Below are 16,635 nucleotides of genomic sequence, written 5' to 3' on the forward strand. Positions count from 1 at the left end.
AAGTTGATGCCTGGTAGTAGCAGTGAGGAGCCAGTCATCTAGATATGGAAACACCTGGAATCCTACACGTCTCAGGTGAGCCATGACCACTGCCCATACATGGCTGTGGTGAGACCAAAGGGCAGAGCTCTGAACTGGTAATGACTGGCTCCCAGCCGGAAGCGAAGAAATCTCCCGGAGCGCCTGTCCATTTTGATATGGTAGTATGCATCCTGAAGATCTATCGAGCATCTCCAACTGTCCTGACCCAAAAAGGGTAGAATGGACTGTAGCGTGACCATCCAAAACTTTCTTCTTTGCACAGACCTGTTTAATCTGCCGAGATCCAGAATCTGTCTCCAGTCCCCTGTCTTTTTTGGTACCAAAAGGAACCTTGAGTAAATTCCGGATCCGTGTTGGTCTGCCAGGACTTCCTGGATGACTTTCTTCTAGTAGTTTTGAAACTTCTATTACTGCTTGGTCCCTCAGATTGGGTGGAACATCTGGAAGGGATTTCCTTGACAGTAAGGGGGGTTGACAGAAGGGAATTTTGTAACCTCCGGATATAATGGACCGTACCCATTTGTCTTGCGTTAAATTTTGCCAAGCTTTTGGGTACAGTGAAAGTCTTCCCCCGACTGTCTCCAGAGGAGGGCAGTTGGGCAACCCTTCAGGGATGCTGAAAGGGCTTATCAGAGAAAGATTCTCTTTTGCCCTGGTTCTGCGGACCCCCTCTGCCATGAGGGTGGCGTCTGTTTCCCCCTCTGCTCCTGGAGGAAAAATCGCTGTGTGTGCCAGACGAGGCTCCCTGGGATTTTCCGTACCACATTTTACCACTCTTCTGACCCTTGGGGTATGGTCTAGAATTTCACTGGCTGAGAGGTCTTGGCTGGTGAATCCTGGGGCTTTAAAAGACCCCTAAGAATAAGCTTATTCTTATGCTCCTGCAGAACTCTTGGACTAAACGCATGGCAGGTAGAACAAGAGTCGTACAGGTGCACAGCACCTAAACAATAGACGCAAGAAGTGTGCCCATCTGTCAGACATTTTCTGACAGCATAAGTCACACTTCTTGAACTCGGACACTTTGGATTCTTTTGACATCCTGTAACAAGAAATACAATAGCTAACAAAGCAAAATACAGTCTAAACAAAAACACACTATACTACAGACTAAAGCTAAAGTTTTTTTTTTTTTTTTTATATAGGAAAGCCTCTAACTTAAATGGCTAGCCTATAAAGAAAGTAGAAGGAAAGCCTCTAACCTAAACGGCTAACCTGACAAGAAAGGATAAGGAGGGGGAGGGGGAGAACTCTCTAAGTTAAACGAGTTCTACAAGGAAGGGAAGGAAGCTACAAATACACACTAGCTAATACAACCAAAAAGACTAAAAGTTAATAACACCTAGGAAAACTTTTAGTTATGTACTTACCATAACTTCGGATGTATGGGATCCATCTCGCCTACATTCATAACAGATGGGGTCGGAGACGATCCATCGGCTCCGACTCAGCCACTATACACTAGAACGAAGTCTCTCATTGGCTGGGCTACCCCTTATCCCAGAATGCACCACACCTGCTTCCCCAGATCTTGTTTGTTCGCTTTCATACATTCATACAGATACAGAAAAACATACCAATAACTGTAACCAACTAGAGCCCTTCAAGAGAAGAGCTCAGCAAGAGCAATATTTCCTCCAAATCCAAAAGGTAGAGGGAAGGAGGGTGGAGTGCGATATGAATGTAGATGGATCCCATACATCCGAAGTTATGGTAAGTACATAACTAAAAGATGTAATGGGATCCTATCTCGCCTACATTCATAACAGATGGGACAGCGTCCCTAGCACCTAAATCCCGGGTGGCTCATTGGAACACACTCCTGAGAACTGCAGAACCAAAGGAAGCTCTGCCTCGGGAAGCCACATCAACCTTATAATGAGAAATGAAGGTGTGCGGAGAAGACCAAGTAGCAGCCGCACAAATATCATCTATTGAAACTTTGGAGTGAAATGCTACAGAGGTGGCCATAGCCCTGGTAGAATGAGCCTTAAGTGGGAAAGGTAACTCTCTGCCTGACTGGGAATAAATGAAGGAGATGCAATCCTTAATCCATTTGGCTATGGTTGTTTTGGCAACTGGTAGACCCAACCTATTCTGCGCAAAGGACACAAACAGCTGGTCAGATTTTCGTGTCTGATTGGTCCTAAGTAAAAACGCAGTTGCCTGTGAACATCCAACTGGTGGAAGGTATATTCTGCTCTATTAGAAAAATTTGGAAAGAAAACAGGGAGCTCCAAGGATTGCTGAATGCATAAAGGGGATGTTACCTTAGGCAAAAAGGAGGGATTCAATCTGAGGGAAACTCTGTCTTTATGAAAAATCAAATAAGGAGGAGTAGAACAGAGAGCTTGAAGCTCCGAAACCCGCTTAGCAGAAGTTATTGCCACTAGAAGGGTGGTTTTCCAAGATAGAAATTTCAAATCACAAGTGGCTGCCGGCTTAAAGGGACAGGCAGTTAAGGAGGCCAGAACCAAATTTAAGTCCCAAGGGGGCACAGGATGGGCCATAGGAGGCCTGAGGAGCCAAGCTCCCTTAAGAAAGGACTTGCAAAGTCTGTTTGCCATTAAGGAAGGCTCTACGGAAACATGAAAATTAGAGATGGCCGCTAGTTGAACCTTAATTGTGGAGACAAAGAGCCTGAATGAAACAATGAAGCTAGGAATTCCAATACCTGCGGAACTGGGGCCGTAAGAGGATCAATGCCCCGCTGCTGGGCCCAAAAGGCAAACCTTTTCCATTTGCTGGAATACAGCTTAACAGTGGACGGCTTGTGGGAAGAGGACAAAATGTACATCACTTCTGAAAAAAGAGAGTTATCTCTCACTAAGGATGGAAGTGGAGTAACCAAGCAGCCAGTCGCAACGACCGGAGGGACGGATGAGTGTGTCCCAACTGATGAGACAACAGGTCCGGCACTGGGTCCAGAATCCAAGGGCCCTGTACTGCATACTTCTGAAGGAATGGGAACCAAACCTGACGGGGCCAGTGTGGGGCGACCAAAATCATGTCGCTCCCTACATGAAAAGCCTTCTGAATCACCCTCGGGAGAAGGGGGATCGGGGGGAAGGCATAAAGCAGACCCCGGGGCCAATTGTGGGCTAGAGCGTCCCTGGGAAACTGCCCCTGGGAGGGAGTCAGAGTGAAGAACTCTCTGCACTTCGCATTGTTGGGGCTGGCGAACAAGTCGCAACAAGGGAGACCCCATTTGGAGAAGATCTGCACAGCCACTCTGTTGTGAGGGACCACTCGTGAGGCAACAGGAGAGTCCTGCTGAGCCTGTCCGCAATCACATTGGCTTTCCCCGGAATGTGCATTGCTACCAAGAAACGTTGGGTAGCTATGGCTCATCGCCACACACTCATGGCCTCTCTGCAAATGGGGTAGGACCTGGTTCCGCCCCGTTTGTTTATGTACCAAACTACCGACATGTTGTCGGATAGAATCGCAATAGTACCTTGGGGGAGAGCATGATGAAGTGCTTGCAAAACCAGAAGCACCGCTCTCATTTCCAGGACATTGATGTGAAGGTGCGCTTCGCAATCTTGCCAAGTGCCTTGGACAGACCTGTCCAGATAATGACCCCCCCCCCTATCTGGGAGGCGTCACTGTGGCATCTGGAGGCTGAAGGGCGAAGGGATGCCCCCGGTCCAGGTTGGACCGATGCAGCCACCAACGGAGGTCCCGACGACAACTGTCCGTAATCAGAACCAAATGGTTCAGGGGAAGTTCTTGATACGACCATTGAACCGATAATAGCCATTGCAGCACCCGCATGTGCAGCCTGGCTAATGGAACTAGGAGGATAGTTGCGGCCATCGTGCCCAATAACTGAAGAATCTGTCTGGCCGGGACTCGAGATTTGGGTAACAGGTTTAGAATCTGAAATTGTAGGACCTGAATTCTTTCTGATGGCAAAAATGCCCGCATCCTTTTTGTGTCTAACTCTGCGCCTATAAAAGTGATACGCTGAGATGGCCGCAGCACAGATTTTTTCCAATTGAAAGTGATTCCAAGCGAGAGACCCAAAGTCACAGTGGCCATCAGTGCTCGAATCAGTAGATGCTTGGAGGTGGCAGTGAGGAGCCAGTCGTCTAGATAGGGAAACACTTGGAATCCTAGACTTCTCAGGTGAGCTGTCACCACTGCCAGACACTTGAACACCCTGGGGGCTGTGGTGAGACCAAAGGGCAGTGCACGAAACTGGAAATGACTGGTTCCTAGGCGGAAGCGTAAATGACTCCTGGACTCGTATCAAAATATGATAGTAAGCGTCCTTGAGGTCTATGGAGCACATCCAGACATCCTTCTCCAATAACGGGAGAATGGACTGAAGGGTGACCATCCGGAACTTGGACTTTTTCACAAAACGATTTAATGAGCTTAGGTCCAAAATGGGCCTTACGTCCCCTGTCTTTTTTGGCACCAAAAATAATCTCGAGTAAGTTCCTGATCCGATCTGGTCGGCGGGGACGGGCTGGATGACCCCTTTGTTTAGCAGCTTTTAAACTTCTACGGCTGCTTGATCCTGTTGACTGGGTGGCACGTCCGGGATTCTCCTTGTAGAAGGAGGGGGCTTGAAGAAGGGGATGAGGTAGCCTCCGGTTACAATGCGAAGCGCCCACTGATCCTTGGTTATAGATTCCCAAGCCTGTGGGTGTTGCGCAAAATGACCGCCGACTGGCTCCGGAGAAGCACAGCCGAGCCACATCCTAGGGATGTTGAGGGTAGGAGGAACCACGAAAGGAATCTGGGTCTCCAGTGTTACGGGGGCCTCTGCCACCTCTGGGGCGGAGTCTTCCTGAATCCCCCCCCCCCCGCCTCTAGAGGGGGAAATCACCCGGTGGAGTAGAGAAGAACTTTTGGGATTTTCTGAACCACATCTTCCCTCCTCTCTGGGCTTTGGGGTAAGGTCTAGAGGGAGCGGAAAAACGGGCCCCAACGGCAGTCAAGGTCTTGCCCTCCTGCTCACACCGAGTAAGCGTGTCCTTCACCTTGGGTCCAAACAGAGAGGACCCATCAAAAGGGGCATCGGCGAAGGAAGACTTAAAGGCCTCCGCAAGTGGACACAAGCGTAACCAGGCTTGTCTCCCAAGAGCCACTCCTGTGCCCGCTGCTCTACTCGCCCCTTCGGTTGCATAGGAAATGAGCCTCATGGACGAGTTGACTATGGAAGATAGGGTAGTCATCTGGGCGCCTACGGTTTGGGCTAACGCCTCAGGAAGATTACCCGCAAGAGACTCTCCTAACTCCTTGAGGAGGTCCCTTTGGAGCCTGGTAAAATGACAGATAGTTCAGCGACCGCAGGGAAAAGGTCGCTGAAGAAAGGGTAACGCTTCCCGTACCTATCCATGCTCCTAGAGTCCTTATTAGGAGGATGAATAGACGTTGAAGCCTCTGCCACGTCCTGCTAAGTGGCAGATGCCACCACCATCGCATCAACTGCAACACCCTTAGTAAGGAATTCCTTCTGGGGAGGGGCTGAAAGGAACTTATTAGGTCTGGCAGGCACCAGTTCCACTGTATCAGGATGCTCCCACACCCTCAGAGAGATTAAATCTAACAACTCGTCGAAGGGTGGAGACACCCAGGAGGAGGGCTGGGCCCCGAAGGCCTTGAGGAAGACTGACTCCTCAGCGGTAGGGGCTTTGGATTGCCAATCTCCTCTCTGTCTCAAGATCTCAAGGATATCCGAGAAGGAGACGTCAGAGGATGATTTTGGGAACCCCTCCGCATCGAGGTCAGTATCTGAAGTGACGGACTCATCTTGGGAATCAACGTGCTTCCTCTTGCACAGTTTCTTCCTTGGGGGTTCATCCGAAGCAGATTCAGAAGGACCCCCCGGAAGGGAACCCTCCAAGGGGGTATCCTCAGGCCCTGGGGCCCCACTGTCGTGGGAAAGAATGTCACCAGAGGCACCAGTACCCAGATCTAGGGACGGTGAGGTAGAAACCTGCTGAACCGGGAAGGTCATGGCCAGCGCACTCCTCGTGGTCTCAACAGCAGGACCTCCAGACTCTGCAGAGGGCACTTGCTGAGAGACCACGACGGTACCAGGAATACCTGCGGCAGATGCTCCGAGGGGAAGACTGGGCATCGAAGAGGCCAGCTCCACAGTGTTGCCCTCGGCCCCCACCGAGGAAGACCCGGTACCAAACCCTGACACAGAGGACAAGGTAGGAATGAAGGTCGGAGCAGAGAAACTCCGAGGGGGTCTCTGCTCCGACTGGACGATTCCGCTGCGTTCTACCAGCACCGGCTCCAAAGGGGTCAGAGGAGGAATCAAATGCACGGAATGGGGAATCGGCTCCGAAGCAGAGTGGGCTGGAGCCGAGATCATTTTAGTAAAAACTGGGGACTGGAACAGCCTCTGGATAACCCTATCCAAATCCGAATCAGACAACCTAGAGAATTTGGAGGAAATAGACTGGGGCCGAGAAGACTTCTGCCTCGGCTCCGATAAGACAGGGGACCGGCTCCGAAAAGGTTCCAACACTATCAGATCCGAAATCGGAACTGTTTGTAAAGGTGTCGGCGCCGAAGGCGGCTCCAGGGCTGAGGGGGAAGAGTCTGAGCTGCACACCTCCAACGGCTCCGAAACCAATGGAGCCGAAGTAGGTGATTGGCCTCTCAGTGCACTAACCTGCGTCTCAGACACCAATGGAGCCGAGGAAAGAGGCACCGAGGCAGACTTCAGCCATCGGCTCCGAAGCCATTGGAGCCAAGGGAGAAGAGGTCGATCCATGTTTCTTGAATGTCGGGTCTGACAGACTGGTCGGAGCCGACTATCTATGCTTCTTGGGTGTCGGGCCCGACGGACTGGTCGGAGCAGACGACCTTTTCTTTTTAGAAGCTGGGGAAGAAGCCAACGCTTCCTCAAAAGAAGGCTTAATAAGACCTCTAAGAATTAGCTTGTTTTTTTCTTTCCTGAAGGACCCTGGAAGAAAAAGCATGGCAAACACTGCATGTATCTTGTAGATGTTTAGGCCCTAAACAGTACACCCAGACAGCATGGCTGTCTGTAATAGACATTTTATAATTACATTTAGCACATTTTTTAAAACCTGATTTCTGCTCCTTAGACATCTTGTACAAGTTTGGAAACAGATAACAGATAGAAAAAACTAAATACAGTATACTGAAGTAGAGTAATATACAGGCTAAAGCCCTCTAACTTAAACAGGCTTAGCCCGATACAACAGAAAAAACAGAAACAACAACTTCAGTCACACAACCAAGAAAAACACACAGTAAAGGGCAAAGGCCCTCTAACTTAAACGGGCCTTGCCCAGTATACTAGAAGCGCGAAAATATAAAAATTTCTAAAATTCACAAACTGAAAACAAACGCTCACAAAGCTGTTAAAACAGCTGTTTGTTGAAAAACTGACAGAAACCCTAGTCAAAAAGACCAAAAAGGTCAAGAAAATACACTTCGCTCCAGCCAAGTCGAGACCACGTCCAGCTTGAAAAGTGGCAAACGAGATCTGGGGAAGCAGGTGTGGTGCATTCTGGGATAAGGGGTAGCCCAGCCAATGAGAGACTTCGTTCTAGTGTATAGTGGCCGAGTCGGAGCCGATGGATCGGCTCCGAACCCAACTGTTATGAATGTAGGCGAGATAGGATCCCATTACATTGACTATTTCTAGTAAAAAAGTTCTATAAAGAAACTTATACGAGCCTGAGCCAGAAAAACGACACCTCGCAGCTGAAGCAAACGAGATCTGGGATAAGGGGTAGCCTTGAGCGAGTAAACAGCTCTCGAGGTATAGAAGATGGCAGAGTCTGAGACGAGGATCGGCTCCGATCCCCAACCAGCAAGAACGAAGGTGAGATAGACAACTTAACATCACCAATTACGTTTAAATCTTTAAAAGTAGTGTGTTTATATGTGGAACAGAGGAGGTCTATGTCAGATGTAAAACTGCAAGGGAAGTCTGTTATGATCATGCAGGTAGGCTTGCTAAAAACAGATTGTAGTGTACCGTTCTCACAAGCATGTGGGAAACAAAAGTCTACTTACCCGGAGGGCTTGAGGACTGTTAGAATAATCCACAGGATCACACCTCCACGTATAACCAGTTAACCATCCTGCCATAAGGAACTGAAAAAACAGCAGAAAAAAAGTATTTACAGTAACTGACCAATTACACTGAACAGCACATGTGATTTTCTTACATCTTAGACTGCAAGTGAGTACAATGCACTAAAAGCAGCACTTTAAAAAGCTGCAGTATTATAAGCAGTGTAATTGCCTTCACAAAAGCATCTTATAAAAAGTTATATTCTGTCCAAGATTCTGCAAAAATAAATATGAAACAAAACCTCTGGGAGCACTGCCTGTGAGTAACTTTGCTCACAGTCTCACTGCAGGTAAATGGAGGCTAAGGGAATCAAACCATAACTACAGGACTGCAGCTCAACTTTTCAGTCTGTTCTAGGATCACTTGACTGTGGTACTTTAGCACAAACAAACAAGGTAATCCACTCTAAGGCCTCACAGCTACTTAATCTCAGCCTATAAGATACTGTTTATGCTCACTCACAGGTACATCTTGTGGATAAGACATGCTCTGTTTTGGCCCCTCCACAGATGACCTTCTGCAGGGATCACTGCTTTTCCAACCCTAGCAACAGACTGGGATTGACGACTTCACCTACAGCTGGTAGAGCATGCTAACCATTACTGTTGGGGGGGTCGGGGGGGGTGGCAGGCATTCCAACCAGTGACAGCTGCTCCTAAATGTACTACATTGTTTTCTGTGCACTAAACTTCAAGAGGAGGTGCATGCAGCAACATACACCCACTCATGACCAATCATGCCCATATCACATTGATGTCCACCCTCCGGTGTGCACACGTCTGCAGTCTCAACGGAAGCAATCAAATCTGCTCAGAATTGGTGGTCAAGGACACCACATACATAAATGCCACACATGTAGCCAACCTGATGTCAGACAGGCTCACTTCACCCCTCTTGTCCCCCCATTCAGTAAATGAGGCCATCCCCAGGACCTTCCCCCCTCTCCTCATCTCCTGGGAGCAAGTCATCATTAACCTCTCAAAGGCAAAAAGTACAGCTTCCATGAGACCCAACACCCCAAGCTGCAACCTACATGAACTCTGGCAGGAACCTGCAGCACCATTAGGCATCCTTTTCAACCAAAGCTTGAGTAACTGCTTCATCCCAGCCTAGTGGAGGACAGCCAGTGTCATCCCTTTGCACAAAGGTGGAGCGTCCACCGATCCAGGAAATTAAAGACCCATCAGCCTAACTAGCCTGATCTGCAAGGCCATGGAAACAACTATCATGGACCTCATTAACAAGGACATTAGCAAACTCCAAACACTCTATCTTACACAGTTTGTTTTTGTCAAGGGGAGCTCATACCGGTTACATTTGGTCAACTTCTTTGAGACAGTCACCAAAGCCATGGATGAGGGGAAAGTGGTGTAAACCGCCTATGACCTGGCCAAAGCATTCAATACTATTCCCCACTCAGGAATAACAGATAAACTCTCTCAACTAGAAACCAATCTATATGTTAACACATGGGTAGCAAAGTGGCTCAAATAGAACTCACCTAGTCAAAATACAGGGAAACCATCTCAAACAGTAGACCTTTAGTGAGCAGTATACCCCAGGGATCAGTCTTGGGGCCTCTTGTTTGGTATATACTTTTCTGAGGTGCAGGCCAAAATCAGTGGGCTATGGCTGACCAAGTCTGCAGAGGAGTGCAAGCTGGGTGCGGTCATCAATTCCCCTAGTGATGTGGACATCCTTCAAGAGGGTCTCGCCCAAACAAATGACTGGTGCCAGAAACATGGTCTCAAACTGAATGCCAAAAAAATGCATCATTTCCTTTGGGAAGAGTGACATCCCCACAAATTATCACATTAATAGCAAGGTCCTAAGCAGACAATCAGTCATGAGGGACTTGGGCACCCAGGTTGATAGTAAACTGACTTTTGGCCATCACACCGCCTCCATTGTACGGAAAGCTTTCTACATGGCTCACATCATTAGTAAGGGTATCTCATCCATGGACAAGGACGTCATAACATGCCTGTATTCTTCCCTTATAAGGCCCATTATTGAGTAAAATGCCCCTTTGGGTATGCATCTCACAAAGCACATGCAGCAGCTGGAGAGACCACAGAGGTTCCTCACTAGGAGGATCCAGGGCCTCGATCTACCCTACACAGATAGGCTTACAGCCCTGTCACTCTACTCCATCTCATACAGGCTCCTCAGAGGTGATCTCTGTCTGGCATACAAAGCAATCTCAGACCCCACCTTGATGGGACTGCTGCATATCCACAAGTCAAGCTCCACTCGAGTAATCCGCACTTGTGACCTCCAACTGGTCTGTGACATCAACAGGACTTGTTGGCAGTACCTCATTAACCCTTTTTAAGCACAACCTGGATAACTGGATGGGAAAAGAAAATACACCCCTTGGATTCCACCTGTGTCCATGCTGGACAGGGGCATCGGGTGCTGACTTGTCAGAACATGGGCTAAATTCTTGGCTAGGCTTGTAAGGGCCTCAGGGCCAATAGCCTAGTAACTTCCTGTGATACAGAGACACACAAATGGTGCTCCCTTGCTCTTACAGCTTGGCTTGGCGACACAAATGCACAAAAATGCACATACTTTCCTAATGAACTCAGACGGTCAAGCCCATTTCTTAATTCCCCCACCCCCCAGATTACCAACTGATTTTGCACCAGTGTCTTATGTGTAAGCCTCTACGTCAACAGGCAGACAAGTCATGGGCAATTTTATGATCAAAACCTCATTAAAACGTGATGACTTTTACACAAGTTGAGCTGCTAATACTGATGATCCTTGCAATGCGATACAGTTAAGGCTTTCATTCATTGCTTCATTCTTTCATTTGTAAGTAACCAAATCAGAACTGGTATTGGGATTAAGATAGGAAATGAATGAACATACTCATTTAATCCTTTAACTTCTTCAAAAAGTAAAAGTGCATGGTTAACCAATCCATGTTCAGTTACTATAAGAGATGAGCATTTTTTTCATATATACATATATCAAAATGTACACATGCACACACATCTATTAATAATGCATATAGTAACTCAAAGATTAAGCAATGATGGGGAAAGGGCTTATTTCCCAAACCAGAGCACTAAACGATCTTGCACAACTGTCAACCATCTGTGCAGTCAAAAGTACAGTTGTGTACTTAACATAAATGTAGATGTTCGAGTGTATTCACTGTTGCAGTTATTACACTTGGGTTATCCTGCTGGCAGACTACCCAGAGTCGGCCTGAATTCCAAAGTCTTGGTCCAGCGTCGGTTGCTGTCGCCTCTTCGACGTCAGTGCTCCAAGGGTATAAAAGATGCAGCAAATGCCATTTTCTTCAGTTTTTCTTACCCCAGATGTCAGGTGCCCCCAGAAGGGTAGGCTAAGAAATTATGCCAATAAAAGAGCATGCACTAAAATAAAACAAAATCTTCATCTACAAGCAAATACATCACATAGGTTGTATAGAATAGAGAAGTACAGATATGTCCCAGCAAAGAAAGGGGGATGGTGGGTGGGTAACCTGGACTGCAACAGTGAATACACTAACATCTACATTTATGGTAGGTACACAGCTGTACCATGTTCATCATGTTACACTGTTGCAGTCATTACAATTGGATTGAATCCCAAAGCTGAGGTTGGGTGGTTGGGCCTAAATAGAATCAGGAGAGGCTATGAGGCCCTGCAGAACTGCAGTGGCGAAGCCTGCTCTGGGTTTAGAGTAAAGAGGTAAGTGGTAGTGTTTTGTAAAAGTGTGCACTGAAGTCCATGTTGCAGCCTCCAAAATGTCCTTGGTTGGTACTCCTCTGAGGAAAGCTGCTGCTCTGGTAGAGTGTGGCCTGATGCCCTTATGCACTGATTTGCCATGTTGAGAATAGCAGAAACGAATGCAGTGGGCTATCCATTTGGAAATAGTCTGCTTTGAAATAGCTTTTCCTTGAAATCCTGCAGCATATGCCACTAAGAATTGCTCAGACGTTCTGAAAGCTTTAGTTTTGTCCAAGGAGAAGCGTAGCTGTCTGCGTATGTCCAAAGAATGTAGAAGTCTCTCCCCCTTATTCTGTGGGTTTGGATAAAAGGTAGGCAAATGAATTGTTTGATTAAGAGCCACACTGGACACAACTTTAGGCATAAATGTTGGGTTTGTCCTCAGAGAAACCCTGTCCGGATGGAAAATTATGAAAGGTTCAACCGCCATTAGTGCCTGTAACTCAGACTCTTCTTGCTGAAGTTATTGCTAAGAGCAGAGCTGTTTTCCATAAGAATTTTATTTCAGCTGTATTGGTTGGCTCAAAAGGAGGCAGCGTGAGTTTTTCCAAGACAAAATTGAGGTCCCATGCAGGTATTGGTGCTCTTCCTGGGGGTCTTGTGTTTGTGGCCCCTCTGAGGTACTGCCTTAGTAGTGGATGTGAAAAAATATGTGGGTCCGTATTGTAATGAGCTGAAATGGCAGAGGCATGGATCTCAATTGATGAAAAGGATAGGCCTTTGTCCACCATCTCAGTTAGGTACTGTAAAATCTGAGGAATATTTGGTACAAGCATGTCAATTCCTTGTGCCTGGTTCCAAGCACAGAATCTCTTCCACTTTTCTGCATATGATTTTCTGCTGCTGGGCCTCCTGGCCTCCAGAATAACACCCATAACTGCTTTGGAGAGAGGTGTGTTCTGAATGGTTACATTATCCACCATACAGCCAGATTTAAGGTACTGAGTTGGCTGTGCAGTATCCAATTGCTTTGTTGGGTCAGTAAATGAGGAATTTGAGGCAATGTCCAGGCTGGGCCTTGAGACAAGCTCTTTTAGGATTGGGTACCAGTGCTGGCATGGCCAGTCTGGGGCAATCAGGATCATTGTTGGCTTCTCTTGTCTGACCTTTAGGAGTACCTTGGGGAGGAGAAGTAGTGGAGGAAAGGCATACACTAAGGTTTTTCCAGCTGAATGAGAGAGCATCCACTTTCCACGCTAGCTTGTGATAAGTCCTTGCGCAAAATCTCTGTAGTTGGTAGTTGTGAGGGGAGGCAAATAGATCTATGCCTGGGCATCCCCATTTCCTTGTTATTATGCTGAAGATTTGTGGATCTAGTTTCCACTCGTGAGGATCCATGAGGTTTCTGCTTCGTTCGTCTGCCAGAGTATTTGTCTTTCCTGGCAGGAATTGTGCTTGCAGGTGTACTTGATAAGTCAATGCTGTGTTCCACAAAGTCATGGCTTGTCTGCAGAGAGGGTAGGAATGCATGCCTCCCTGCTTGTTTATAAACCAAACCACATGACTGTAGTATTGTCCGTCTATCAGCAGTTGTCCTGGATGAAGCAGATCCTTGAAAGCTGTCAGGGCATTCTGGACAGCCAGCATTTCTTTTAGATTGATATGAAGACGCATTTGGCCTGTGGGCCATGTGCCCTGAATACATTTTCCTGCCATGTGGGGCCCCCCCAAGCATAATCTGATGCATCTGTTATTGTCTGCCTGGCAGTGGGTAAAGTGAAAGGCTGTCCCTTGTTGCGGTGACAGGCCTGTGCCCACCATCGAAACTCCTGTTGCAGGCAGGGAAGGAGGGTAATTTAGTTTTTCCAGACTGTGGCAATGCTGAGTCCAAACACTTTTTAGATACCACTGTAGTTTCCTCATATGCAGTCTTGCATATGGAATTAACAGAATGCAGGATGCCATGAAGCCCAAAGCCTGCAGAATTTTTCTTGCAGATAAATAGGTTATGTACCTACCATAACGTTCCATGTTAGTTGTCTTCTTCTCGCCTTCTTTCTTGCTGGATGGGTTCGGAGCCAATCCTCTGCTCCGAGTTGGCCACTCTAAAAGCTCGAGAGTTAGTTCCACCGGCTCGAGGCTCCCCTTATATCCCACAATGCTAGGCGATAATACCTCCGATCTCGTTTGTAAGCTAGGCCCAGCCAGGAAAAAAAACAGATACACTGGAAAGGGGAAAAACCACCTCTATAAAGTGACAGAAAGAAGGTGACCTGAAACCTGATGAGTGAATATATACATATCACAGAGTATACATAAAAACACAAAGGTGGTAAGAAGAAAAGGTCACAATCAAACTCCTCTAGGTCTATCCAGGCTAGGGGGAAGGAGGGTGGGACGCAAGAAAGAAGGCGAGAAGAAGACAACTAACATGGAACGTTATGGTAGGTACATAACTTCTATATGTTAAGTTGTCTCTCGCCTTCATTCTTGCTGGATGGGACCGCGTCCCTAGCACCTTGTCCCGGGTGGCCTATCGGAACAGACTCTTGAGTACAGTGGAACCAAAGTTGGCTCTGCGTCTAGAAGCTAAATCCAACTTATAGTGAGAAATGAAAGTATGAGGAGTAGCCCAAGTAGCTGCAGCACAAATCGTATCAATAGGCAGCCTGTCTTGGAAAGCTATGGAAGTAGCCAAAGCTCTAGTTGAATGAGCCTTAGGTTTGTTTGGTAACTTTTGATGCCTGATCTCAAACAAAGGAAATCAAAGATGCAAGCCATCTGGAGAGAGATACTTTCGAAACTGGAAGGCCCTTTCTGCCTTCTGCATAAGAAACAAACAGTTGGTCAGACTTTCTGATTTGTTTGGTCCTGTCTAAGTAATACCTTAATTGTCGATGAACATCTAGCCAATGTAATTTTTGTTCTGACCTATCAGAATAGTTAGGAAAAAACACAGGAAGGTCAATGTTTTGATTTAGGTTTGCCGGAGAGGCTACTTTGGGTAAGAAGGATGGGTTGGTACGTAAGGATACCCTATCCTTATGAAATAAAAGATAAGGGGATCGACTACAGAGTGCATGAAGTTCAGAGACTCTTCTAGCCGAAGTAATGGCTACCAAAAAGAGTGTTTTCCAGGATAGCAATTTCATCGAACACGAAGCCGCAGGTTCAAAAGGGGGAAGAATCAAAGATGTCAGAACCAAGTTAAGGTCCCAAGAAGGAGGAGGATTTCTAATAGGAGGCTTGAGTAGAAAAACTCCCTTCAAAAAGGCTTTGCAAAGTTTGTGAGACATGATGGCAGAGTCAGAGATTCCAACATGAAAGTTAGATATAGCTGCCAATTGGACTTTAAGAGTAGAAAGAGATGAACCTGAATGGAAAAGTTCGGCCAAGAAATCAAGGACCGATTGAATAGAAGCAGTGAAAGGGTCAATGTTCTTTCCCTGCGCCCAAAAGGAAAAACGTTTCCACTTACTAAGATAAATCTTCCGAGTGGAGGTTTTATGGGAAGCTATTAAAATATCTCGAACTGAGTGAGATATTAGAGGAAGCCTGGCTAAGGTTGGAATTGGAGGAACCATGCAGGGAGGTTCAGAGAGGGGAGGGAGCGATGTAACTGACCCGACTGATGGATCAAAAGATCTGGAACTGGGTGCAGATGCCAGGGTTGCTCCAGCAGAAAACGGTGTAGAAAAGGGAACCAAACCTGTCGAGGCCAGTATGGAGCAATGAGGATCATGGAAGCTTTCTGAGCGATGGCTTTCTGTATCAATTAAGAAATCAGTGGGAAGGGAGGAAAGGCATACAGAAGTCCCCGGGGCCAATCTTGGACTAGAGCGTCTCTGCTGGGATGGCCTGGTTGGGGAAAGTGTGAAAAAATTTTTGCACTTGCTGTTTTGGGGAGTAGCAAAAAGGTCGCAGCAAGGCTGGCCCCACTTTAGAAAAACTTTCTCCAACACTGAATTTTTCAGAGACCACTCGTGAGGCATGAGAATAGCTCTGCTCAATCTGTCCGCAATGACATTGGACTTCCCGGGAATGTGCGTTGCTATCAGAAACCGCTGAGAAGAAATCGCCCATTGCTACAGTCTGAGTGCCTCTCGACATAGGGGGTAGGATCTGGTTCCGCCTTGTTTGTTGATGTACCACACTACAGACATATTGTCTGTCTGAATTGCTATCGTTCCTGTCGGAAGAGTCGTGAAGGGCCTGCAACGCTAAAAGCACTGCTCTCATCTCTAGAACATTTATATGCAAGTGGCATTCGTAAGGTTGCCATATGCCCTGGACCGTCCGGCCCTGATAATACCCCCCCCAACCCGATCAGGGAGGCGCCCGTTGTCAGAGTAGCAACCGGAGGGGGAGGAACAAAGGGTCTTCCTAAGAAGAGCTGGGGGGATGTAATCCACCAAGAGGTGATTCCTGCATGCTTGAGTTATCACAATGGTGTGGGACAATCGGAAGTTGTTGGTATGACCATTGTGTGAAGAGCATCCATTGTAAGATTCTCATGTGAAATCTGGCTAATAGAAGAAGAGGGATAGCAGCTGCCATGATCCCTAGAACTTTCAGGACCAGACGGGCTCTGATTTTGTTGCTGTGGAGGAGAAGAGAGACTTGTCTGTGTATGTCTGCTATCCTCTGGTCTGTGAGTCTGGCTGACATGCTGACTGTGTCTAGATTTGCGCCTATGAAGGTAATAGCATGACAAGGCGACAAAACAGACTTTTCGCAATTTATTGAGATACCTAGCTTTCGACATGTGCGAAAGGTGTAGTCTCTGGCAAGTAGTAGAAGATGCTTGGTGGGGGCTGTAAGGA

General features: G+C 47.2%; 1 protein-coding gene across 3 annotated transcripts in view; it reads right to left on the bottom strand.

The window, feature by feature from the left end:
- Positions 1–16,635, bottom strand: part of ELOVL1 (ELOVL fatty acid elongase 1) — a 1,026,911-nt gene that overhangs the window by 405,507 nt on the left and 604,769 nt on the right. For all 3 annotated transcript variants that reach the window (XM_044085409.1, XM_044085410.1, XM_044085411.1), the window contains one exon: positions 8,065–8,145. In XM_044085409.1, the coding sequence (XP_043941344.1) occupies positions 8,065–8,145 (81 nt within the window). The remainder of the gene's footprint in view (positions 1–8,064; positions 8,146–16,635) is intronic.

This window comes from Protopterus annectens, chromosome 10.part0 (genome assembly GCF_019279795.1).
Source record: "Protopterus annectens isolate FY-2018-M chromosome 10.part0, PAN1.0, whole genome shotgun sequence".
Lineage (NCBI taxonomy): Eukaryota > Metazoa > Chordata > Ceratodontiformes > Protopteridae > Protopterus > Protopterus annectens.